This window comes from Perna viridis, chromosome 12, assembly GCF_037379345.1.
Source record: "Perna viridis isolate PV_CMFRI_1.1 ecotype Kerala chromosome 12, ASM3737934v1, whole genome shotgun sequence".
Lineage (NCBI taxonomy): Eukaryota > Metazoa > Mollusca > Bivalvia > Mytilida > Mytilidae > Perna > Perna viridis.
In genome coordinates this window covers 28,807,331-28,831,918 of record NC_142456.1, presented here as the reverse complement: position 1 = coordinate 28,831,918, position 24,588 = coordinate 28,807,331, and the positions used below count along the sequence as shown (strand labels likewise).

The window sequence follows — 24,588 nt, the reverse complement described above, 5'->3', positions numbered from 1 at the left end:
AAGGACAATTAATGATATTAAAAATAAAGTTGTCTATTATATCATAAATCTTAGTGCTGAGATGACCATCGTTGTCAAATTCGAGATGTAGGTCCAAAAAGATGCAGAACAAGCTGTTAAAAGAAATTTACACATATGCAAATCCGGTCATGGAAAATGGTTTTAGATTATTTGTTTTCACACTTTAAGTCATTTCAATGAGTAAGTTCAGTTAAGATCAATTATATCCCGGCCTAATATATATGTCGTTCGGGCGCAAACAAGACGTTTATAGAAAATTGGAAAATAGTTGGCTTTCAATCTGTCTAATGTGCTTGGGTTGGATAAAATGCTTCTATATCACTAAATAAAAATTACCCCAGGCCGGTATACTTCAAGGCTAGGTGCGCATAATTTTAATAAAATATTCTCAGAAAAGGTGTATCTAATACCAGTTTTATGGTGCTTCCTAACAAGAGTCATGTGATTTTTCAATCAAGATCATCAGACACTTCTCAACTTTCTCCTTGATTAATTATTTTTATTGTATCATGAAGGGTTAAAACAAATTTATCGAACTGATAAAATCTAGGCAATAGACAAACACGAATACTCAAAACAAAAAATCTTATAACATATGTTAATATCAAGAAAACAACCGGTCAGCTGAAAACAACCGCAATGGTCCTGACTTCGCATAAGCATTTGGAAAAGATGGGTTTAAGTAAATTAAAGAGAGCTCCAAACCACCCCCGGGTTCCATTGTACTTACCTGTTCCTGTATGTTTCAATACAAACAGGCAGCATTAAAATTGCCACAGGGCAAAGTTGGTAAAAGAATGTAGAAGGTATATTTTATATATATTAATGAATTTATTAAGCTCCATCGTCAATAATCTTTAATAATTTGACAAAGAGATGACAACCTCGTAGAGCATTCCACACTCATCCATTTTCCACTATCTTGGCGTGAATACCACCCTAGGTTATAGTTGGAAGAGATTGACGTGGGCATTTGACAGTTCATTGTTAGAAACATTCACCGAACAACAGTGACTTAAGTTTCCTTTGACCCTGCAACCCTCCTCTTTTTATTTAGATAGAAAAGAGGGTTGCCGGGTCAGAAGAAATTCAGACTAATTGAAAGGTAGGTGGGAATGCCTACAGAAACGACTTGACGTGCATGTCGAATTCGTAAGTATGGTGATTGCATCTGTGTGATATATACAACATCAGAACGATATGATATCCAGTGGAATGCTGAAATTGATAAGAATAAAATCGCTTTGCATAAAGGAATGATGCAGTTACGGGCAAACCCGACCTTGTATCAGTGTTTGAAGATCAACTTGTATTACTTGCTTCAAACATTTTGTAATCTTATGAACTAAATGTTTCGTCTTCGAATGGCAAGCCATTTGATCATGCCTATCTTTTTTTCTATTTCTATATGTTTATGGTTTATCTGAATTGGTATATTTGTCATTTCTAGGGCAAGTCGGATGTGGAAAACATTCTTTAAAATGTGACTCCTAATAAGTCCATTTTAACTTGTAGTTCTGGGCCCACTTCTCTCGACGATCATTCCTATATTCTCTTTCGTAATCATTTATTATCAAGGTTAATGAATCTCTGTATGTAATATGACAATTGTCTGTCTGGCTTTCACTCTTACGTTAAAACTACCTGGTTTCATGTCAGCCAATGCATAATTACTTACAAAATTGGAAATGAGAAACATGTCAAAAGGCAAAATAATAAGGCAAATGATGAACCTTTAAAAAGCATATACATGTAGGTATATACATATGACTTCTTTGGACGGACTCATTTTCCCGATAGCACTAAGGATTAACCCTATTTGTCTCAGAGGACAATCTATTTAATCAAACCCGTATGTATTTATATTGATTACATTTACACGCGAAAAATGTATTTCATGACCTTGTGCATGTTAACGTTTATTTTTTTACATCTGGAACTGTGGTGAAGTAAATTACATACGTATGTATTCGCATTTACGTTCAGTATTTTCACACCCATGTATATTTAAACACTTTTTTTTAATACGTACGTATGTTAATATTTGCATGCATGTAAATATGGCTTATATTCATTTACGGAACTGTTTCTAATCAATAGGTATAATGATTTCGTCTGATATCTAAATATTTGTATTCTATATAAGGTAGTGTTTCTGATTCGATATGAGCAAAATATGTACCAGAAATATATTCATATTGTATTAAATGGCAATCCAGTAGATAACCTTTACGTTTATTATAGTGATTTAAAAAATAATTACAGGTTTATCACTTTTAGTTTTTATTTGTTTAGCATACACTACATTTTGAAGAAAATAATTTAAATATATCCTTGCATTTAGTGAAATTAATTTTTCCCGTTATGGAGAACTCCCCCCCCTCCCCCAGCCAAATAAAAAAAACAATAGCAGCCGAAATATAACCACAATTATGATATTTGATATGTTTCTTGTTTTGTCCCCGTTCGATTACACAAGAATTTCTGTTCAGATTTCCATGAAATTAAAAAAGACATCATAAATTTTGTGATTCCAATAAATAGGGGAGTCACCTTAAATACATATTCACATATAAATGCAGTAGTAACATATTCACATATACGGTCAGTGAAATATGCAGTAATGTTATGACACGTCATTATTAGAAATAGCAATAGCTTATCATGTCGCTATCATTTTAATAATGAACTAAACAGTATTTGTTGCTTTTCTGTAAATTAAAAAATAACAATGATACCTCCCTTATTTCATATTTTATCACAAAGACTTTGTGTAACTATGTCCTGTGAAAATATTTATTGGCTCTGAGAACAAGATAGCATCAGCCGAGAGAGGTACATTGATAGTTTGTCAATAAAGCTTTATAATAGCATATCAATATTGAGAGTTGATATGAATATCACTATTCCATGAGGGTGTTTCTCTTGTGTATTTGATAAATTGACATCTAAGTCACAGCTTTATAACTTTGTAATCACATTAACAGAGATGTACTCAATTTTCATGTGATCTTTACCACCACGTGTCAATAATGAGATGTTATAAATTGGATGATAGTAACGGTATTGATTTTTACTTAATTACCGGGCTAATAACTATTTAAATACAAACTATGACAAAGAATACTGATGAAATTGACATCGATTGTTGTTTATGATGTAAAGCCTGGTACACTCACTGCAAGTCTTCATTTTCGGAAGCCTGCACTCAGACTTGAGTCACTGTCAGTAATTATGCAGTAGCAGTTCCAGTTTTAAGAACTACACAGCGAACAGCGTTTTTCAAAACCAAAATATTAATACTTATAAAATTTAAATACGAATGGAACATGTAGTTTTACTCTTTGACCAGTTTCAATCGGTCCACTTTCTCTAATCGAGTTTCTACCAGATCATTTTGTATCGTCTCCTTTTTACACGGAATTTAATTTTCCTTCATTCGTAAAGACAATTATTCTCTTTCTTGCAAATGAATGTTTTTCTAACGTCATGTCCAAATTGTATTGCTTTTTTTAAATTAATTTCGAATGGTCAGAAGTATTTTTGGAGATACATATGCTTGTCTGTATTCTCTTCATACAATGTTTTTAATGTCCATGCTCCCAGTTTTTAGTGGAGTCCGAGTTGTTCATTTGCAATTGTTACTTTGTATGTATGATTTTAGTTACTTTATGTTCTTTGTTGTGTATGGGTGTTTTCCATGTTCGGTCTTTGTCCCTGGATAACATTCTTTTGATTACCGCTATAACCTTGGTTCCCTTGATTTCCCTTTAATAACACTACTCTCCATAAATTCCATATTCTTGGTAGGATGTCTTAGATCTTTACATGAATCCATTTGGATGAATAGAGTTGGTATGCTCATGAAGTTATTTTAGTATCTAAAGACAAGATCCAGTTGATATTTCGCCAACCTGAATATGATATTCATTTTTAAATTGAAAGTCATGATTTTTTAAAACAAATGTTATAAATGACAGAGCATCTTTTTTCGAATTGATGGGTTTTTCTCTGCCATCCAGAGCCAATTTACATGCCTGTAATCCTTCTTGTTTTGGAAAGTTGGATATTATTTATATGCTCATTAAATCAAAACTTTATTATACGATTGTTATGGATACATATTTGTCTGTGTTAATTTTTGTTTAAAAGCATGACCCTCGATCTAAGTAAAAGAATATTTTAACAATAATATACATGTATTCATAATGTTGCAGTTCAAGATTTTAATAGTGGCACATATATGTACATATCTATGTTGAGGTCATGCAATCATTTTTTTTCAAGTTATTCATTTGTCTACGAAAAGATGTGAGCAAAGTCACAAGAAACCGAATTTACTAAACATCTATAAAATGACTTTTAACGTACTTGTTTTTTTTATTAATTAGAGTAATTAAAAGTCTAAAAGTGTTGATTTAATAACAGATTTTTTTTTATATCAGCAGACTTTGTTTGCTCACAGTGTCCGGAAGTATTTTATTTCAAAAATTAAGACCAGCGGAAAATGAAGCGAACCATTCTACCTACTTAGGTGTATAATGTTAACATGTAATGTTTATATGATAACATAGAGACAGCATGGCATTTAAGAGAAACCAAACATTTTTGTGAAAAAACTTATTATGTACCTTTATTGACCTGTTGATGACAATTCAATTAATACCAGCAGTTATTATACGTTATATGGCATAATAGCTGATTTTAATTAGATTGCAGCTGATGATTCTCTTATCAAAGACAAATCAATGCGGTTCGGATGCAATCAGTCGAAACTAATCAGCCTTCCTTGTTGGTTTTTGAGTAATGGACATGCCCGAGTTGTTCGGATTGAAATTTGGTGGAACTAACGAAACGCGCCTTCTAATGTAAACACGTTTTGATCGATCAGGTAGTTCTTTTAGTCCATTCAGACCATATTACGCACATAAAAATAAAAAGAGGTCAATCATGAAAGATAACATTGTACAAACAAAATATTGAAACTTACAAATAAGTGTAGCATGGATGCAGTACAGAAAAAGAACGCAGATAGTGCAACTATTTTCAATGTTATTATTCATTATCTTTTAATTAAATGATTCAGTCTAATCAACAATTACACTAGCAAATATTTCAACAGTCCAATGATACTTCAAAATATAAAGTTTTAGTAAAATATTCTCGATTAGATGTATCCAAATAATCAATTTTTACAAAATTCTTTCAGCGTGACCGTAACTTCACGATGAACGATAAGAGTCTAGTATGTACTTCCACCATCACGCTGTCAATCGGGAAAGACCGATAATATATGTCAAGTTTTGCAATTTGTACGTCAACTAAGGCTGTTCATAATCGAGAACCGTTAAGTTTCTTATTTAATATTTTTGTTATTTGTTCATCAATTACAAGAAAGCAGTAACTTTTACAATTAAAGTAAGGATGTCTGTCAAAATGCCTACTGTTTGCATAAGAAATGCGTCACTGATGAGCAGGTTTTTTTTTTATAAAACATAACGTTCAACATTTCACCAATATCTTGTTAATATACATGATGGATGCATTTTAAAAATATATATCAGTTACATAATTTTTGGCAATTAAAGAAATAAAATTTATTTCTATTGAAACAATAACATTTGAGATGTTGTATTTCAAATCATTTGGGTTTTGCATTTTGTAATGGAATTCGAAGAACCAGGATTACAAAGAACATAATTCGAGATAAAAACTAGATCATGAAATAGACACACTTTACAAAGAACATAAAGTAACCTGTGTAACACGAACATGAGAAACAAAAGTAAATGAGCAACCCGGACTCCTAAAAAAACTTGGGTAGATGTAGGAGAAATATTAACGGCGCGATGAAAAATATGTTCTCGTGGTGAAGATGGACCATATCAACATGATTCATGATGATCAAATGATCTGGCTAAACGATAATTCAATCTATAAAGTCAACCTTATAAGAGTTAAGGATTAGATGAGCGAATGGCGGAGCACAATTTTGACCAAAATGTATATAAAGAACCGAATAATGCCTACAATGATCGTGAAGGTGGTGATTAAGGGTGTTCGCTGCTCTGTTTGAAAATAACAAGGCTTCATAGGGTCGGGAATCCTTTTAAGATCTTTCGTGCAGAAATAAATAGAAAAAGAAAAAGGGATGGGTCAGTGTACTCGTTTTTGAAATATAAGCATTTGAAACTTTGGCAGGCAATGGATTTCTCTGGAGTTTCCATAGGGTTTGCCTTAGCAGTTTTGAAATGTTAAATATCCCGACAAAAAAAAAACAAGAATTCAATAAAAACTTCTCTAATAACACTTGAAATTCTGATTTATAAAATTATGAAAAGCCAAGTGGGCAAAACGTATTGATGCCAATAAATAGACAAACCGGAAAAGTTAGAAAATCTGGCAAGAATGAAGCAGAAGCAACGAATATCATTAAGACTTTGTTTTATTGTGAATCATTCACTTGCCTTTGCGTACAACCACAGGCGACAGGTACTGTCGAAGATAATATTATACATTTAACAGTCCAAATTTATTAAAGCTTGTAGTAAAGACAAGGAAAAAATACAAGCATACACACACTCAACAAAATCTATTAAGTCATATTACTGATTATCAAAGTATCTTAGACAGGAAACAAAAAGAAGACATACAGATCTAAACATGCCCTAAACTGCTCTAAAATCTATTGTAGATAATAAATAAAAATAAAAAATAAATTAAAATAAAAAATAAATAAAAATAAAAAAAAATAAAAAATAAATAAAAAAAATAAATAAATAAAAAATAAATAAATAATAAATAAATAATCAAATATAAAAAGAAATAAATAATAGGCCTTTACAATAACTTATACAATATTTCATTTGCCAGAAAATGAAAGTTGGACATCATTTTGACTAGTTATTTTCATGTCTTCTGGCTATTCCAACATTTAAAAACTTATTACTCTGGCTACTCCAACATAGAAAGAACAATAGGTCAATGTTTACAATATAAAGTTCCTAAATAAGATTTACCGGTAAAAATTAAATATTTTCATAACCGTAATTTGGAATTGAAAGTAGATTCTGACTATATTAGAGGTGTTAACAATTAGGAAATTAGAATATGCAGTCTGTGCCAAGCTCGCAACCCATGACTACTTAAACGCTCATTTTGTTTTTCTTGGTCAAATTCATGGTTTTCCTTCCCTCTTTCCTTTAATCCGGACTTGTGTTTTTATGAGCAACTCGACGGGTGTTTCTAGAAAAGCAGAGGACGCTTGCCCTGCCGGTGTACCTGGTCCATGCTCTCAGTTTTTATATATGTATGATTTTAGTTACGTTGTGTTCTTTGTTGTGTGTGTCTTTTTTCCATGTCTGGATTGCATTCTCTTTTGATTACCTTGGTTCCCTTGGTTGCTCTTTGACCATATCAACACTTAAAATGTTCATTACAAACCCCTTTTGTCTAATTCAACCCAAAGATGCGTTTTAGTAGACAGTCTTAAAACAATTGTCTAAAACCAAATCTAGTGCTGACTAAGACACTATATGTCTTATCCTACGTTTTTGTCCGATGATGTAGACACATTTTGTCTACCTCAACACAAAAAGTGTTGACATAGACTACATTTGTTAACTCAACCCTAAAAGCTTTCACACGGACATTTTTTGACAAACTCAACCAAAAAAGTGCATAGTCAAAATGACATTTTATTTTGTTTAGTGTTTAGACAAAAATAACTAATGCAAAACTTTTAACGAATGTGTAGACAAAATGTATTTATCATAGGCAGACAAAGCGTTGTCTAGGAAATTTTGTGTCTTTATTGGTCATAACACGACTGTTGATCAATCATTTTTGTCTAGTAATGTGTGAAGAAGAGATGGTAAAACTATGCAACAAAGAATGGAACGACACCACGCAACAACTAGCGGAGCACATACCAAGCCTCCTATTCTACTCCAAATGTATAATAAGAAACATAAGACACTATCGGCACTACCAACATCAGCAGCAGACATGGTTGTAAACCGTGAACGGGCTGAAACTACAATTTTAAAACCTTTCTTATATGTATCTGTAGATGATTACGTCGTATATGGTAAATCTTACCCATCTAGCTGAAGCCGTTACTATCTACTTCAACTATGTTTCTGAATTACGAAACTACCACCAGCAATACAGCAACTCAGTTTTTCTCGGCATCTACATAAAGGGCTGCTATTTTTACTTTATCCAATATATTTTTGAAACGCACAGAAACATGGACTCCAGGCAGCAAAAAAAACCAAAAAAACAAAAGAGATATCAACACATTAGAGACCAACATTCCAACAAACCATTCATTAATTATGTCATCGTTCATCGTTGGTGGAATCCAACCATAATCATAATCTTTAGAACCACTATTAAACGAACCTTGAACCCTGAACATTCAACCATCTGAAGGATTGGCACAGTAAGCTAATCACCGCATTAAAATATCTTTAACATATTCGTGCTTTTCAACATAATAATAATCATGATAACTTGCTGTTTTTTAATGAAATCCATAATGTGCTGTTTTACATCAATTGTCTCTTTTCTGAAAAAGTATATAATCTCCTGTATTTTCCTCAATATAACAAATGCTTTTATAGTATAAATAGAGTAAATCCTTTGTTTCCACAAGATTTCTGGGTACTCCAACAGGGCGCATGAAATTGTCGCCGATTTTTTTAATGTCCTTTCTTGTACTTGCGCCAATTTCATTTCTTCAGATTCCTTCGTAAAAATTATTCCAAATCATCTTTCTAATATCCAAAGAAAGATGTTTTCAAAATGCTGGAATTTTTTATCGAAAAATATATTTGTCAAATGTTGTGGACGCGTTTTTCAACAAATGGTCGGCATTCCATGCAATGGGAACAAATTGTGCTCCTCTACTTGCTGACTTATTCCTTCACTCTAATAAGGCTGACTTTATAGCTGATCTGATCCGAAAGAAAGAACATCGTTTGGCTAGATTATTTTATCGCAGTTTCTGTTTTATAAATGATGTTAATAGTTAAACAATCCTAGTTTCAGGAATTTTATACATCGTATCTACCCCCAAAGAGCTTGAGATAAAAGATAATACAGCCAATATGAAGTCAGCCTCATATCTTGACCTACACTTAGAGATCGATGGTAAAAGAAATACTATTGACCATACTATTCGACAAACGCGATGACGTTTCATTCCGTATTGTAAAGTTTCCTTTTATTTGTGGCAACAACCCTTCAGCACCAGCGTATGGAGTTTTCAAATAACATCTCATACGTTATTCCAAAGCTTGCCATAACTACGCAAACTTTCTATATCGCGGTAAGCTTCTTACAGTTATACTTTTGGAACAGGGTTATTTTGCTACAAGATTGAAGTCATCACTATAGAAGTTTTATGGTCGTCATCCTTAACTGAATCCTAATTGGTCCCCACGTCACATTCACAACGAGCGAGAGACTTTAGCGTTTTGTATACTATGTGCACGGCGCCATTCATACTAGAATATTTTACAGAGCAATTATTAGGGTCAATTTAGTCATTAACAGAATGATTGCAAGGGTGAGATAAATTCAAACTCGCATAGAATGCTTTTAGAATCAGATTAAAGGAAAATAGGAAAGTGTGGTGTGTTAAATGGAAATGCAATCAGACTAAAGCTCAATTCTTTTTTTTTCATTTTTTTCTCGTTCCACCTCTGCGTTTGCATTGGTTCTCTTTTGAGTTTTAGCAACAACAGAAATTCTATGAATTGAACAATTCAAACTATAATAAAGTTTAAGGCTATGTAATTCCAAAGTGGATTCTTTCCCTGGATTACTCTCGAGACATGTTTCAATAGCGGAACTCTTAATAGGAGAATGTCCAAACTCATAAAGAGTAATCAAGGGAACCAAGGTTATAGCGGTAATCAAAAGAATGTAATCCAGGGACAAAGACCAGACATGGAAAACAGACATGCACAACAAAGAACATAAAGAAACTAAAAGCATACATACAAAGTAACAAAAGTAAATGAGCAACTCGGACTCCACTAAAAACTGGTAGTATGGACCAGGTGCACCAGTAGGGTAAGCGTCCTCTGCTTTTCTAGAAACACCCACCGAGTTGCTCATAAAAAGTCAAGTCCGGAGTAGACAAACGAGGAAAGGAAAACTATGACTCGTTGAATAAATCAGTTTTCATGGTGTTGATGGATACACCATAACGATCCACGAGTTGATGATGACGACCATAAAACTTCTGTAGTGATGACCTCAATCTTGTAGCAACATAACCCTGTTCCAGAAGCCTATTTGTTAGAGTTCTAGCGCGATACAAAAAGTCTGCGTAGTTTCGGCAAGCTCTGGCATAACGTATGAGTTGTGATATGAACACTCCATACGCATGAGCCGAAGGGATGTTGCCACAGATGAAAGGAAAGTTGACAATTCTGAATGAAAAGTCATCACGTTTGTCGTAAAGTTTGGTCAATAGTTTTCCTTTACCATCGAACTCTAAGTGTAGGTCAAGATATGAGGCTGACTTCACAGTGTCTGTAGTATCCTTTATCTCAAGTTCTTTTGGGTAGATGCGATGTATCAAATCCCCGAAATTAGGATTGTTTAAAGATAACACGTCATCTATATAGCGGAAACTGAGATTGAAGGATCTAGCTAAACAATATTCTTTCTTTCTGATCAGATCAGCTATAAAGTCAGCCTCATAAGAGTGAAGGAATAGGTCAGCTAGTAAAGGGGCACAATTTGTTCCCATTGGAATGCCGACCGTTTGTTGAAAAACACGTCCACCACACTGGACAAATATGTTGTCGATTAAAAATTCCAGCATTTTGTAAACATCTTCTTCTGTATATTTGGAAGATGATTTGGAATTTTTTCTTACAAAGTATGAGGAATCTCTACCATCTCATAAAATCTAGAATTAATTTCTGCATTTACAGACCGGATGTGATGTATTGCATTTTGAACACATGTGGTCATATTTTGACACCTTACAAAATCTGTATTTTTCAGAATTCCGACAATATTTTTCTTTTCGTTTTGCATAGGATTGAAACTAAATCTAGCTGTCCTTGTTGTGGCACAGATAAACTTCTTGAGTTTTGAAAGTCGTCTTAAATTGGAAGAGTCGACGCATCGTGTAATATCCATAGCCGTTGGACTAGCAGTCCATGATGATTATGGATATCGCTCCTCTTTTAGACGAAATTACTCTTCATAGACTTCCTAACCTTGATTTTTGAATTTCCGAGTTCTTTAACTCGATGTTTTGGAGCAAATATGATAAATTCATTCTTTTCCTAGTTTAATTTCAGAAAGTTCATTTTCATATCAATGTTAATGTCTGCAATACAAGCCCTAAGGAGCATTGGTATATCAGTCCCACTAACTAACGATCGAAAAAACTAAATATACCTTCAAAACGTGTGCATAGCAATGATAAAGCATGTTGTAGTGTTGCAGATTTCCACGATGAGTTTTGAAAACATACAATACAGCATAGGCCCTAACATAGAACCATGTGGAATGCTAAATTTAAACTGAAAAGAATCTGAATGAACGGAACTTACTTTTTTAGTTCGTTTAGTTCGACCTTTTAAGTACGAATTAAACCATGATAGAGCTGATATATACAGTACGAGTACTCAAGTCATCTAAGTAGAATGGAGTGGTCCAAAAGATAAAACCATTAGCTTGACTCTGTATGCGAATGATGTCAATGCTCACAGAAAGAATATATGTATCGACTGTTTTATTAAAAAAAGTGGGAATAGGGTGATTTTGATGCTGATGTCATCACTAAGTTTCTCACTTTTTACAGTAGTATCTGGCGATAGAACAATTAAAGCATACCCTTGGAAATTAATATCTGAACTAAGAGAACCATTATAACTGCAAGTTTGTGTCAAAGAACTACATGTATGGTTTGTCTAAATGGTTTCGCTTACCTAAAGAAGAAGGTATTGAATTTGTTTGCAAGATCAAGACTGTTTCATATGTCGGCAGGATGACTTAATTCGTTTTATCCAATAGATTGTTTGCAAGTCATTGAAACTGTTATCGATCTTAAAATAGTTTTCCTTATTCGGAGATTTTGTTCGAGAATTTTTTCTAATTTGAACACTTATCTTGGTAGATTGATCTGTCTTTATGGTCAGATTTGTTTTCTTCATACGACATTCGGCTTTTCTCGTTTGGCTTCACGGAGCTCCAATGCGTACCATTTACTGTTGTTTCTGATCGGAATTTGTTTTATTTAATTCTTAATTGCTCTTAGAATCTTGAATCTCTTAACATAGTAATTCCGTTCGTTTGTTTTAGATAAGTCTACTAAAATCAGTTCGGTAGTCGAATCTTAAATGTCAAACTATATGTGAATTTAGTGTGTAACGCTCTATCTAATAAAATTCACAAAACAAACTTTGTTGCATTCATTGTTGTACGCTGGTATTCATTCTCGTTTGCGTCCATTATCACGCACATTTTTTTTTTTGGTAGGCATTATGTACACGATTTTGAATTATTCAATTACATAAACATTTGTGCAGATGAAAAAAATCATTTTTTTTTCAGTTTTGAGGTCAAAGTCCAGACTAAACACAATTAAATTCATTTTTGTATATAGTGTCACATGATAGTTCAAACTTCAAATACTTCCGTTGCAAAACATGCATAAATTTAGAAAGCCAATAGAAGAAAATAAATAAAAATTGGCATGAACTGTATTCGAATTTCCATAAAGCTTCCATTTACTGCATACATGAACTAATAAAGTGATCATGATACGAAAAAGTTGCATTTAAATTATATCCATAAACCCCACTATGCATACTAAACATTGTTTAAGTCGATATATTTACAGTAAAATAAATGCTCGGTTTTCAGTCATTCCAACTTTTTAGAGAATGATAGACGTTAAGATGAGTGAACAATGCACTATGTCTTTTGAATGTTGATTGCAATATATATTGCCAAAACCAACTCTTGTTCAGCTCCTTTGGTTGTAGCTCTAACGTGAAGCGAATGTGAATAATCATAATCTTGTTTGTGATCATGACCTCAAAATATTAATACCGATTTTAATATCTTTGAAATTAACACCTAGTACCTTTCAAAAGTTTCAATCCTCATTAATATTTAAATGCATACAATCAGCCATGAATTGTTGAATAATAATAAATTCCTATCTATCACTTTTACATAACTTTTTTGCGTACATTTCCTAGACTTTTTAATAAACGTTCCATGCATTTTTAGGCAGCAAGTTTATGCTAATTATTTTTTTTCTTGTTTTTAATTTCATATACAATATCTTAGTACAACTAGTATATTTTCTAAAATTTTAATTTTTATTATGATTTTTACTATTTTAAAATTGGTTAATTGAAACATTAACTTTCTACTCAATTTATTTCAATGAAACTTTATATATTAATTTACATATTTTATATTTATATATCTTGTACTTGTAATTTATTATTATTATTATTGTTTATGCATAAACTTATTTTAATATTATATGCAGTGTGTATGTGTGATGCTGTGCATGTGTGTGTGAGTGTGTAATGCAAAGCGCTTAGTGTAATATTTAATTGTGTTTAGATAAGCGCTATATGATAACTTTTTAATAATAATAATAATAATAATAATAATAATAATAATAATAATAATAATAACGAATTTTGTTTTTGCCATATTGATTGGCCTTTTATGAGATTTCGAGACACTTGCAGCACACACATCATGTTTGGCTTTAGCCTATCTTTTTTGTAGACTGCCGGTTTTTTCAGGGAGTCGTTTTTTAAACAAAATTAATTTATTAGCTAGCACCTTTCGATTGTAAACTATAAATTGTGCCATATTTCGATTCAGACTACATGTAAACCTTTTTAAGCATACAACAACAATACAATGGTTCATGAGTTGTCATACCATGAATAGGCAGACATACATTAACCACATTATATAGGTGACATAAATAGTTTATGCCGGTTTATAAATAGTTTATGCATTGGAAGGATCTTATATGCTTTTTTTCTTTTTTTTTTGTGACATGACCTCCCCTCGATTAATGTTTGACGAGTGTATAGTTATGGTCTTTTGTCGTGCTAATTAAAAAAGGACAACATGTGTTTTGTGATTCGTGGTTTGCACTGCCCTTGTTAACAATTTCACTTATTCTCAAATCAAAGTACTTATGTCAATCAACAACGGATGAGAAATTTATGCCTAAATCTCACAACAACATTCTAGTAATGAATAGCTCTATGAAAAATGCTAGTAAATATAAGATACAAGTTAGAAACGGGACACCTTGTTAGTTCGACTGTCCTAAGCATTCATTTCTGTAAATTCAGGTCATGATACACTTACACAGAAATCGACTGCCATTTATATATTAAAAAGATAGCAGTGATTTACCGAATGTTCCCAGTGTAGTTTTTTCGACAATTCACACTGTGAAATAAACTCTCGCGCTTTCTCCCGCCAAAACGTCACAACACGAATATCAATCCGCCGTCCACAAAATTCTTTTTTTCCACAAGTTCTGCACATTCGTTAAATCTAGGCGTTCTTCGGCGCTCGTGATCATATTTTGGTTATTCACTCTTTCCAATTAATTATCCTATTATTACTAGTACTAAATTGGAAGCCGGATCCGATTGATGAAAACAGAGATACCGAATAATGATATACCGAGTAGACCAGAAAACAAAAAATTCCGTACATATATGTGTACACGTGTATATTGGTTGTTAAGCTTCCTAACATTAAGTTCCTTGTATACATTACTCGTTTGGAGGATTGAATAAAACCTATATAATGCTGTGGACTTAGATAACTAAAACGCGATAACCATTTTACGCGGATACTGCTTACAGATTTTACAGCTCTGTTGGCTCGTGCGACTGCTAACTTTTCTTAATTGACAAAAAATCACTTTAAGAGCAGAGAGTCATTCAAATGTAAAAAAATTATTTTAAGGTAGAATAATACTTAGTAGATAAAACTAATTTTTAAGACCAAATCATACTTTGTCAAGATTATATTCTGATAAGAATTCTTCAAATAAGTTAATATAAGCAGAATCTATCAAATCTATAATATTGAAGAGCGCCAAAACTCAAAAGGTACTGATATTTGAAAAAAAAACCTCTGCCTCTTTGATTTTCTGAAATTTATCACGGCATATTGCATCAGCGATGCAGGTACTTTTGTCGGAAAAGGAAAGTATTGTTTATGAAAGTTTCCAATGATTGGGCTATACACTATGTTTCTTAACATATGCATAATACAGTTTTATGATATTTTTTAAGATTTTGAATTTACCTCTGTCTTTATTGTAATATAACCGAAACAATTAGCCGTAGCAAAAGCGGGGAATTATTAAGTTATAAAACCTGTTTTTACGCACTTTCCCAGTGATAATGCCCGTACCAAGTGAGGATCATATAGTTGTTTCCCTTTATATCGCCGATATTTGACTGTAAAAATTATCAGTTCATTCGTTGTGTTTTACTTGTTGCTCTAACTACACCTTTATCGCAAAAATTAAGAGTTCACTGTCGATGACAAATCTAACTTGGGCAGGCACGAACTTTTTTTTAGATGACATTCATTTTCAGTCGATAGACCCTAAAGTTGAATAAAACGTAAAACTAAAGAGTTCAAAAGCCGTTCAAGCACAAATTCCGTTACTTTTATTCTTACAGAGCCATCTCTCTTTAAGTAAGGTGCCCTGTGGATCATGGTCCTTTATTTGCTCATTTTGACGGTTCAAATTTAACATAGTATCAATTTACTTTTGTTTAAATAGTTCACATACATTACTGCAAGACTGAAGTCATCACTACAGAAGTTTTATGGCCGTCATCATGAACTCATGGATCGTTAGGGTGTATCCATCTGCACCATGAAAACTGATTTGTTCAATGTCATAGTTTTCCTTTCCTCTTTCACCTATCCTGCCTTTTTATGAGCAACTCGGTGGGTATTTCTAGAAAAGCAGAGGACGCTTACCCTACCGGTGCACCCAGTTTTTAGTGGAGTCCAAGTTGCTCATTTGCTTTTCTTACTTTGTATGTATCATTTTATTTTTACTTTATGTTCTTTGTCGTGTTTTGTCTATTTTCCGTGACTGGTCTTTGTCCCTGGATTACATTCTTTTGATTTCCGCTAGAATCTTGTTTCCTTTATTACTTTTTCAATCAACTTATTATAGGAATTAACACGCTTTGTTGGATTTTGTCCTTGAACGGCTTTTGGACTCATCAGTTTGATGAGTAATTTAATTTTAGGGTATATCGACAGAAAATGAATGTCAACTAAACACATTTCGAGCCTGCCCAACTTCGATTTGTTATCGACAGTAAACTCCCCTATTCGTAACAACGCAAAAAAGGCAAACCGGACGCAAAACTTACCAGTAAACATAAGTGTTCATTTGCGATGGGGATCAGGAATCGACCTCTGTATTTTAGCGGGTTCGTTCTGTTAGTTATTTAAATTGTCTTTTACCCACTAAAACAGGTAACTAGCTTTCGATATAGTGCCACATGGTAGATTTTTATATGAGTAATATAATGTATTTTCAACTCATTTAAGGTTTTCATCTGAAATAGTCACTAGAATACATAAGTTTTCATCTTCCAAAGCGCTATAAAATCAAAAAAAAAAATGTTTGCAAAACAATGAAGTTCAAAATCTGGAATTCATGAAAACTAATGCTCTGAAAGTTCGATGTATATGTAAAAATATTTGTCATGCTTTTTGCAGATGATACAATTATAATGTACGAAACAAAGAAATATATGCAAAAAGCATTGGATTTGTTTGTTAAGTACTGTAACAAATGGAACTTACAAGCTAATACTGAAAAGACAACATTTATAACGAAAATATAGAAAAAGTAGAACAGTATACATATCTTGGCACATTTTTCAATTACAACAACAGCTTCACTATTGCAAGAAAGCGTTTAATAGATCAACCACAAAATGTTATTTTTACTCTCTATGGACAACTAAGAAACATTTTACTGCTAATGGATTTTCAGTTAAAGTTATTTGGCACTTTATATCACCAATATTGTTATATTCCTCTGGGGTATGTGGGTGTTTGAAAACATTTCGAATATTGAATAGGTGCATCTTAAATTTTGTGAAGACATCCGTAAGCTGAGAAGCAGCACTCTAAATTTTATGGTTTATAGAGAATTAGGGAGAATTCCTCTTGAAGTATTTATTAAAGTAAGAAGAAAGAAAAACTGTCAAATCTAATTCTTAAACTTGTGATGCTGCAAGATATTAATGACACTTTCAAGGGCCATAACTCCAAGATGTTTCATCAATAATAGATATTGATATACTGAACATTTATACCCTACCCATAATACATAATAAACATTTATACCCTACCCATAATACATAATAAACATTTATACCCTACTCATAATACATACTGAACATTTATACCCTACCCATAATACATAATAAACATTTTACAGTAATCATCAATCTGCTTTTGTTTTCTAAATAATAAGCAGAAACTAATAAAACTCGCATCTGTGTCTGGTGTTGCAATTTCATTATATGGGATTTCAGGTACTGTTCTAATAATCACCTGTGGACCCAACTCAGATAAGACAACACTTGGATTGAGTCGCTTTCTGACTCAGCAGGATTAGATATTTTTATTGTCCCCTCTTTTGTGTCTTGAATGTGCTCGATTGGACTGTTTTGTCATTTTTTCCGGTCGTTTGATGCCGCCTTCTTTCGTCGAATAGACCTGATATAGGGCTGTTTTACCCATAATGTGCCCTACAGATTTGTTAATTCAGGCAAATATTACTGTTCGATATTTCGTAAATATTCGCTTTATTCAATTATTACACAAAAGGTGTCAAGAGGACAAAACAAACAAACAAACATATCCATAACGCATAAAATAAATCCACAGACACAATAAACACAATAGTCAATATTATAATATATATATATATATATATATATATATATATATATATATATATATATATATATATATATATATATATATATATATATATATATATATATATATTCTCTATTTTTTTCTTACTAAGACTTTAATTCGTCCACTGCAAAGGGTACAATTTACTGTTTAATTCTACCTGAGCGCGATTCCATATTTTAACACAAATTTCCAATGGGTTAAATTGTGCTCCTTTGCTTGCTGACCTTTGCCTTCCCTCTTACGAGGCTGACTTTATAAATGATCTGATCCAAAAGAAGAAAATTATTTTAGCTAGATCATTTGATCTCAGTTTCCACTATATAGATGAAGCATTATCGTTAACAATTCCTAGTTTTGGGGATTTTATACATCGCATCTACCCAAAAGAAGTTTAGATAAAGGATATTACAGACAGTGTGAAGTCAGCCTCATATCTTGACATGCACTTTGAAGTCGATAGTAAAGGAACACCATCGACCAAACTATACGACAAACGCGATGACTTTTCATTCAGAATTGTCAATTTTCCTTTCATCTATTGCAACATCCCTTCAGCACTTGTGCATGGAATATTCAAATAGCAATGCAAACTTTATGCCAGAGCTTGTCGTAACTACACAGACTTTTTGTATCGCGCTAGATTACTTACAATTAGGCCTCTGGAACACGGTTATGTTGCGACAAGATTGAAGTCATCACTAGAGAAGTATTATGGTCGTCATCCTGAACTTGTGGATCGTTACGGTGTATCCAACTGCACCGTGAAAACCGATTTGTTGAACGTGGTTTTCCTTTCCTCTGTCTACCCAAGACTTGACTTTTTATGAGCAACTCGGCGGGTGTTTCTGGAGGACACATACCCTACCGATGCACCAGGTCCGTGCTTCCAGTTTTCAATGGAGTCCGAGTTGCTCATTTACCTTTTTCACTTTGTATGTATGATTCTGGTAATTTATGTTCTTGGTGTGTCTATTTTCCATGTCTGGTCTTTGTCACTGGATTACACTCTTTTGATTTCCACTAGAATCTTGGTTCCCTTGATTACTCTTTCCATCACTGAAATAAATCAATATATTCAAAATTAGAATAAATTGTTTTAATTATAATATTATAATATTTGAATGACTACGCTTTACGTATGTGTTTACCAGATTTATTATATACTTGTGACATATTATTTTGTAGGTTTTGTCCAAGTGTTTTCTTTTACCTTGCATCAGTTGTCCCTGCAATATGGTTTTTAGAGCTATACAATATGGAAGAACGGATTAAGGAGAAAAACAATCAAAACACAACAATTCCAGTCAAATTGAAATTCAACAAGACAGAAGAGGACCTTACAGTAGATATAAAAGGGGTAATGTAATGTGATAATGTTTTAATTGAGTTGCTGACCTCTTGTAATACTGCCACGTTGAATTTATAGAACTGAAATGAAGTTTAATTACATTAGCTTATTAGGTATGGTGACAGTATTTGCATCAACAGTACGTACAAAATTACTTCAGCGAGAGATCAATGAACAATAAAGTCATTAATAATGTGTAGCTATTAACTATATTTCTGTCCATAAGAAAATGAATTGACCCTAACTTTGAATATTCTAATCAAGAATACGTTACATGGTGTGCTCATTTGCAATTCGATGATCCCAGACTTAGTAAACCAAGAAAATGTCCCAAATTTATTTGTACTTTTTAATTTAAATTTCAAAAGCTTTTGTTGTAGAATAGGTCAAAGAAAAAAACTTTAATTTTCTATTTTCTGCTTAAACCCTAGCCACAATACATGATAAACAAATTGTCAATCCATACTACTCGAAATTGCTTAATAACAATACTTTGCATTTCTAACTGACGCCATTTTTCAGCTAGGGAAGATAACATTGCCACTAGCTATACCATCAGAATTATGGCTTAAAGTTATCGAACAATTTCTATTGCTGATGTTGATAATAGGGCGGTGGCTTCTTCCGAAAGGTGCATTGTCACATGACCAGTTATCTCAGCTACTGTTAGTTTACGTTGGCACAGCGGCAGATATTGTTGAGTTCTTCGAGGCCTTTAACGAAGAAGTAGTAAGTTTTCTTAAATTCTATTTATTCTACATACATAACTTTCTTTTAGCACTTATAAGTTTAATGAATGTTTTAAAAGCATACACATGTTTCTTGGGTTGTCACAGTTTAAAGATAAACCATCGATCCATAATGACATGAAACAAACATACCGAAAGTTATATCTTGAATTAACCCAAAATTGGTAAAGCACGTTGTTTACTTCGTAGCATAAATTCTATGTATATTTTCTTGCTAATAAATTCTTTTCTATAATATAATTTTCTTGATTGTACATAAAGTAAGAGTACAAAAATAGTCTATACAAAAATATTTTCTGTTTTTCAATCCCCCAAAATGATATTGCACAAATCTTTATTGTACGTATAACTTGACGAAATCAGAAAATTCACAATATTCAGTATTTTTTTTTGAGACTCTAAGACTCCAAAATCTGATTCAAAATCCGTGATACAAGAATAGAGTTTTACAGAACCGAAAAAAAAAACCCCACTTATATTCATATCTTCATGCTGTAATCAATTAAAAATTAATTGATTTTAGTCAATTTCTTTGAAAATATGCATTATACATGCGTTTATTTGTCACTACACGACAGTATGGGAGGCTGTCTATAGCACGAACCCATTATATACATTTATATTTTTTCCAGGTAAAATACAACAGAATGTTATGTTACATCGTGTTAGGTATATGGACATCCAGCTTAATGCAATTCACTCTAGTTTTAACAGCAACTAGAGCCAGGCGAGACCGCGCAGGGGTGTTAAAGTCAGTAGAACCACACAATCCAGACTCAGGCTGTTGTAATCCAGAGATATATGGAATACTTATTTCAATTTTTATGCAAGACTGTCCTTTTCTAGTAGTTAGACTTTTACTAATTTTTAAGTATAATGTTGTAAGTTACACAAATATGTTTTTTACTTCCAAAAATTCCTTAGTGATTATTCTTTTGCTGTATCGCGTCGTTGTTGTTCATTTAGAATCTCACGACAAGAAAAAAAATGTAAAAAGTAGCCCAATAGTGCAACGATGTCAACCTACGGATGGCTTTGTAGAATACGAAACGAGGAATGGAAAAGTACATCTGAAGCCATGTCACAGTACGCCGGATGTATATGTGTGCAAAACGCCGGAGAGTATACAACGATACAAAACCTTACGGAAAATCGGGAAAAGTGATCCGCAGATAATGAAGCGTCAGTATGAATGTCCTTATATACGTCCACACAGAAAGAATGGTATTGGTCAATGTGAAACTACCGTTATCAAAAGCAAATCAAAATGATGCACATCGTGAAGAACACTCTTTCATTGGACTACAAGCATAAAAATGTACAATTATTCAAGATATCTAACATTTTATGAAATAATTTAGAGAAAGTCAGCTTATCGAGTAGAAAGTTGGTATCACAAATCGTGAGATTTAATTTATTTGTAACTGTCTACTTCCAACAATTGTCTTATTTGTATAACCACCATAACGTAGGATGCAACAAATCATATTCACTCAAAATAGAATGACGTGTTATGTGAGAGTTGAACTATCGCAACAAAACATTTTCATAATACATTTATAAGATTTGAGCAGGTCTAGATCTGTATTAATCTTTTCCAGTAACTTTAACTAGGTTCTATGTTATAATAAACTCCTCTCATTATAATTACCTTATAGCCTATTATGCCTTTTTATTAACCATCAGCTCCCCCTCAATGATATGAAGTGCATCGATATCCAGAATAACTAAGGTCCCGCCGACATTAGAATTATACTATATTGTTTTTGTCTGTTTATTTTTTATATCAGTATTAGTTTTGTCAATGACTTATCGACCTTCGTGGTTTTTCAAGATAAAAGTACCAAATTTAGACCGTCGGTAGACTTCATGGGATGTGTGCTTTATCCCTTACAGAAGTGGTCTCCCCTTTATGGACTTTTTTTTCACAATAATCCAAATATCAAAGATAACTTACATTTAGATGTACAAAAATGAATTTGACATTAAAGAAACAATTGCAACAGATAAACATGTATATATTTATGTTTTTCCAGACTTCAACATAATTATAAATAAATTAACGGATTCTTGAAAATAAACCTTTATGAAAAACGTGGTTATTTTTTACTTTCAAATGGTTTACTTCTCCTTTCTTCATGGCAGTAGTTCAACAGCTTTAGCTTATAGTGTTGATCTGTGATTTGTAAACTTACAACTTCGTGATCGAAGATACTGCCAATTAACCTTCTAAGTCAGAGTTATGTTAAGACTGGGCTGACATCATCACTGGAGAAGTTTTATGATAATAATCACCCCAATTCATAACACCATTACTTCTTGCCAAGCTTGCTTATTCTTCATATGCATCCGGTGTGACTCCTGGGTTTTCTTTTTTTTCCTTCTTCTTTCTATTTGTTTTTGTGGGAGTTCATATTGCAAGTGCTTTATAGAATTCATAACTGCCAAAACGTGCCTATATTGACGTGAAAAGTCAAATCGATTTAAATCATAGGAGTTGTGATAAGTTAATTATAATTAGAATTATACTTGCTCCACTTATAGTCGACTTAAATCGCAGTTCATGTCTAACTCTTCAAATATGATCTGTTGCATGAGTAATCACAAAAACCAAGATTCTAGAAGAAATCAAAGACCAGACACAAAAAACAGACCAAACAACAAAGTGCATACAATGATCAAAATAATACGTACAAAGCAACAGAAGTAAATGAGCAACTCGGACTCCACTAAAAGCTGGGAGCATAGACGAGGTGCACCGGAAGGGTAAGCGTCCTCTGTTTTTCTAGAAACACCCGCTGAGCTGCACATTAAACGTCTGGGGTAGACGAAAAAGGAAAGGAAAACTATGACACATTGAACAGATCGGTTTTCATAATGCAGGTGGATACACCGTAACGATCCATGAGTTCAGATGACGACCATAAAACTTCTGTAGTGATGACTTCAATCATGTAATAACTTTACCCTGTTCCAGAAGCCTAATTGTAAGAAGTCTAGCGCGGTACAAAAAGTCTGCGTAGTTACGGCAAGCTCTGGCATAACGTATGAGCTCCATACGCTGGAGAGATGTTGCCTTAGATGAAAGGAAAATTGAAAATACGGAATGAAAAGTCATCGCGTTTGTCGTATATTTTGGTCAATAGTATTTTTTGACTATCGATCTCTAAGTGTATGTCAAGAAATAAGGCTGACTTCACAGTGTCTGTAGTATCCTTCATCTCAAGTTCTTTGAAAAACGCATTCATCACACCGGACAAATATGTTGTCAATAAAAAATCCAGCATTTTGAAAACATCTTCGGTATATTCGGAAGATGATTTGGAATCGTTTTTTACAAAGTATGAAGAATCTCTACCAAGTACTACATATATTTATCTAGGTGTACACGTCTTTTTTGTAGTAATAGCAATGTATAATGTTTATGAGTCGGGATTTGAACTGAGTATGGGGAATAGAACTATAAAGGGTTGAAAAATCATATTTGCGTGATTCAATAATGCTTTTAAATACTTTGATGATGCTTTGGCCGTAATTAATCCTAACTTCGAAAACTATGTTCAAGATTTCTACCCAAAAGAACTTGAGCTGACTAAGTCTACCAATAATAGTACTTGTACAGTTTTTCTTGATTTAAATATCATACTAGAAATGGAAACGTTCAAACTAAAATGTATGAGATGATTTTGATTCCCTATTGTTAATGTCCCATTCCTAGATGGTAATATTGGTTAATCACTCTTTAGTGGTATTTAAATTTCATAACTGTTCTGTTTTGCTCGCATTTGTAATACAGTGTCAGGGGTATATATCACAAACTTCTGAAAAAAAAATACTTTTCACCGTTACAGAACTTTGATACAAAAATTATAATAACACAGCTGGTAGGTTCTTTATTAAAAATTGGATTGTCCACCAGTTTTTACGAAAATGTAGTCTATAAAGCACATTCTTTCAAACAAAATCAGATGGGTTTATCGACTGCCCTTGATAGATTTAATGGTAAAGAATACGAATTTAAAATTATTGTAGATTCTTTGAACCCTGTTTCCACAAAATTCGATTCCTAATTGCATCCCTATGTGAAAACTAAGTCATTTTTGTGTTTTGCACTAATTCAGATCTTGCCTATTTAGTACTTGTGTACTTGCCAAGTCGCTCATAAAAAGTCAAGTCCGGGGTAGACAAACGAGGAAAGGAAAACTATGACTCGTTGAATAAATCAGTTTTCATGGTGCAGATGGATACACCATAACGATCCACGAGTTCATGATGACGACCATAAAACTCCTGTAGTGATGACTTCAATCTTGTAGCAACATAACCTTGTTAATGATATCTTAAGGAACATTCATGCAAGTTTGAATAGATGAAAAGCAATATTATTTATAAGAAGATTTTCAAAGTCTTAAATATAGAAATTGGCAAAAATTCCATTTTAGAGGCAATAACTTGGTTATA

The 24,588-nt window shown here is 32.8% G+C and overlaps 1 protein-coding gene across 2 annotated transcripts in view; it reads left to right on the top strand.

Annotated features, from left to right (window-relative positions):
* Positions 1-22,185, top strand: part of LOC148601931 (transmembrane protein 26-like) — a 35,801-nt gene extending 13,616 nt beyond the window's left edge. For both annotated transcript variants that reach the window (XM_088555948.1, XM_088555949.1), the window contains 3 exons: positions 19,216-19,387; positions 19,901-20,107; positions 20,760-22,185. In XM_088555948.1, the coding sequence (XP_088412074.1) occupies positions 19,216-19,387; positions 19,901-20,107; positions 20,760-21,398 (1,018 nt within the window). In that variant the 3' untranslated portion in view covers positions 21,399-22,185. The remainder of the gene's footprint in view (positions 1-19,215; positions 19,388-19,900; positions 20,108-20,759) is intronic.
* Positions 22,186-24,588: the final 2,403 nt, after the last annotated feature.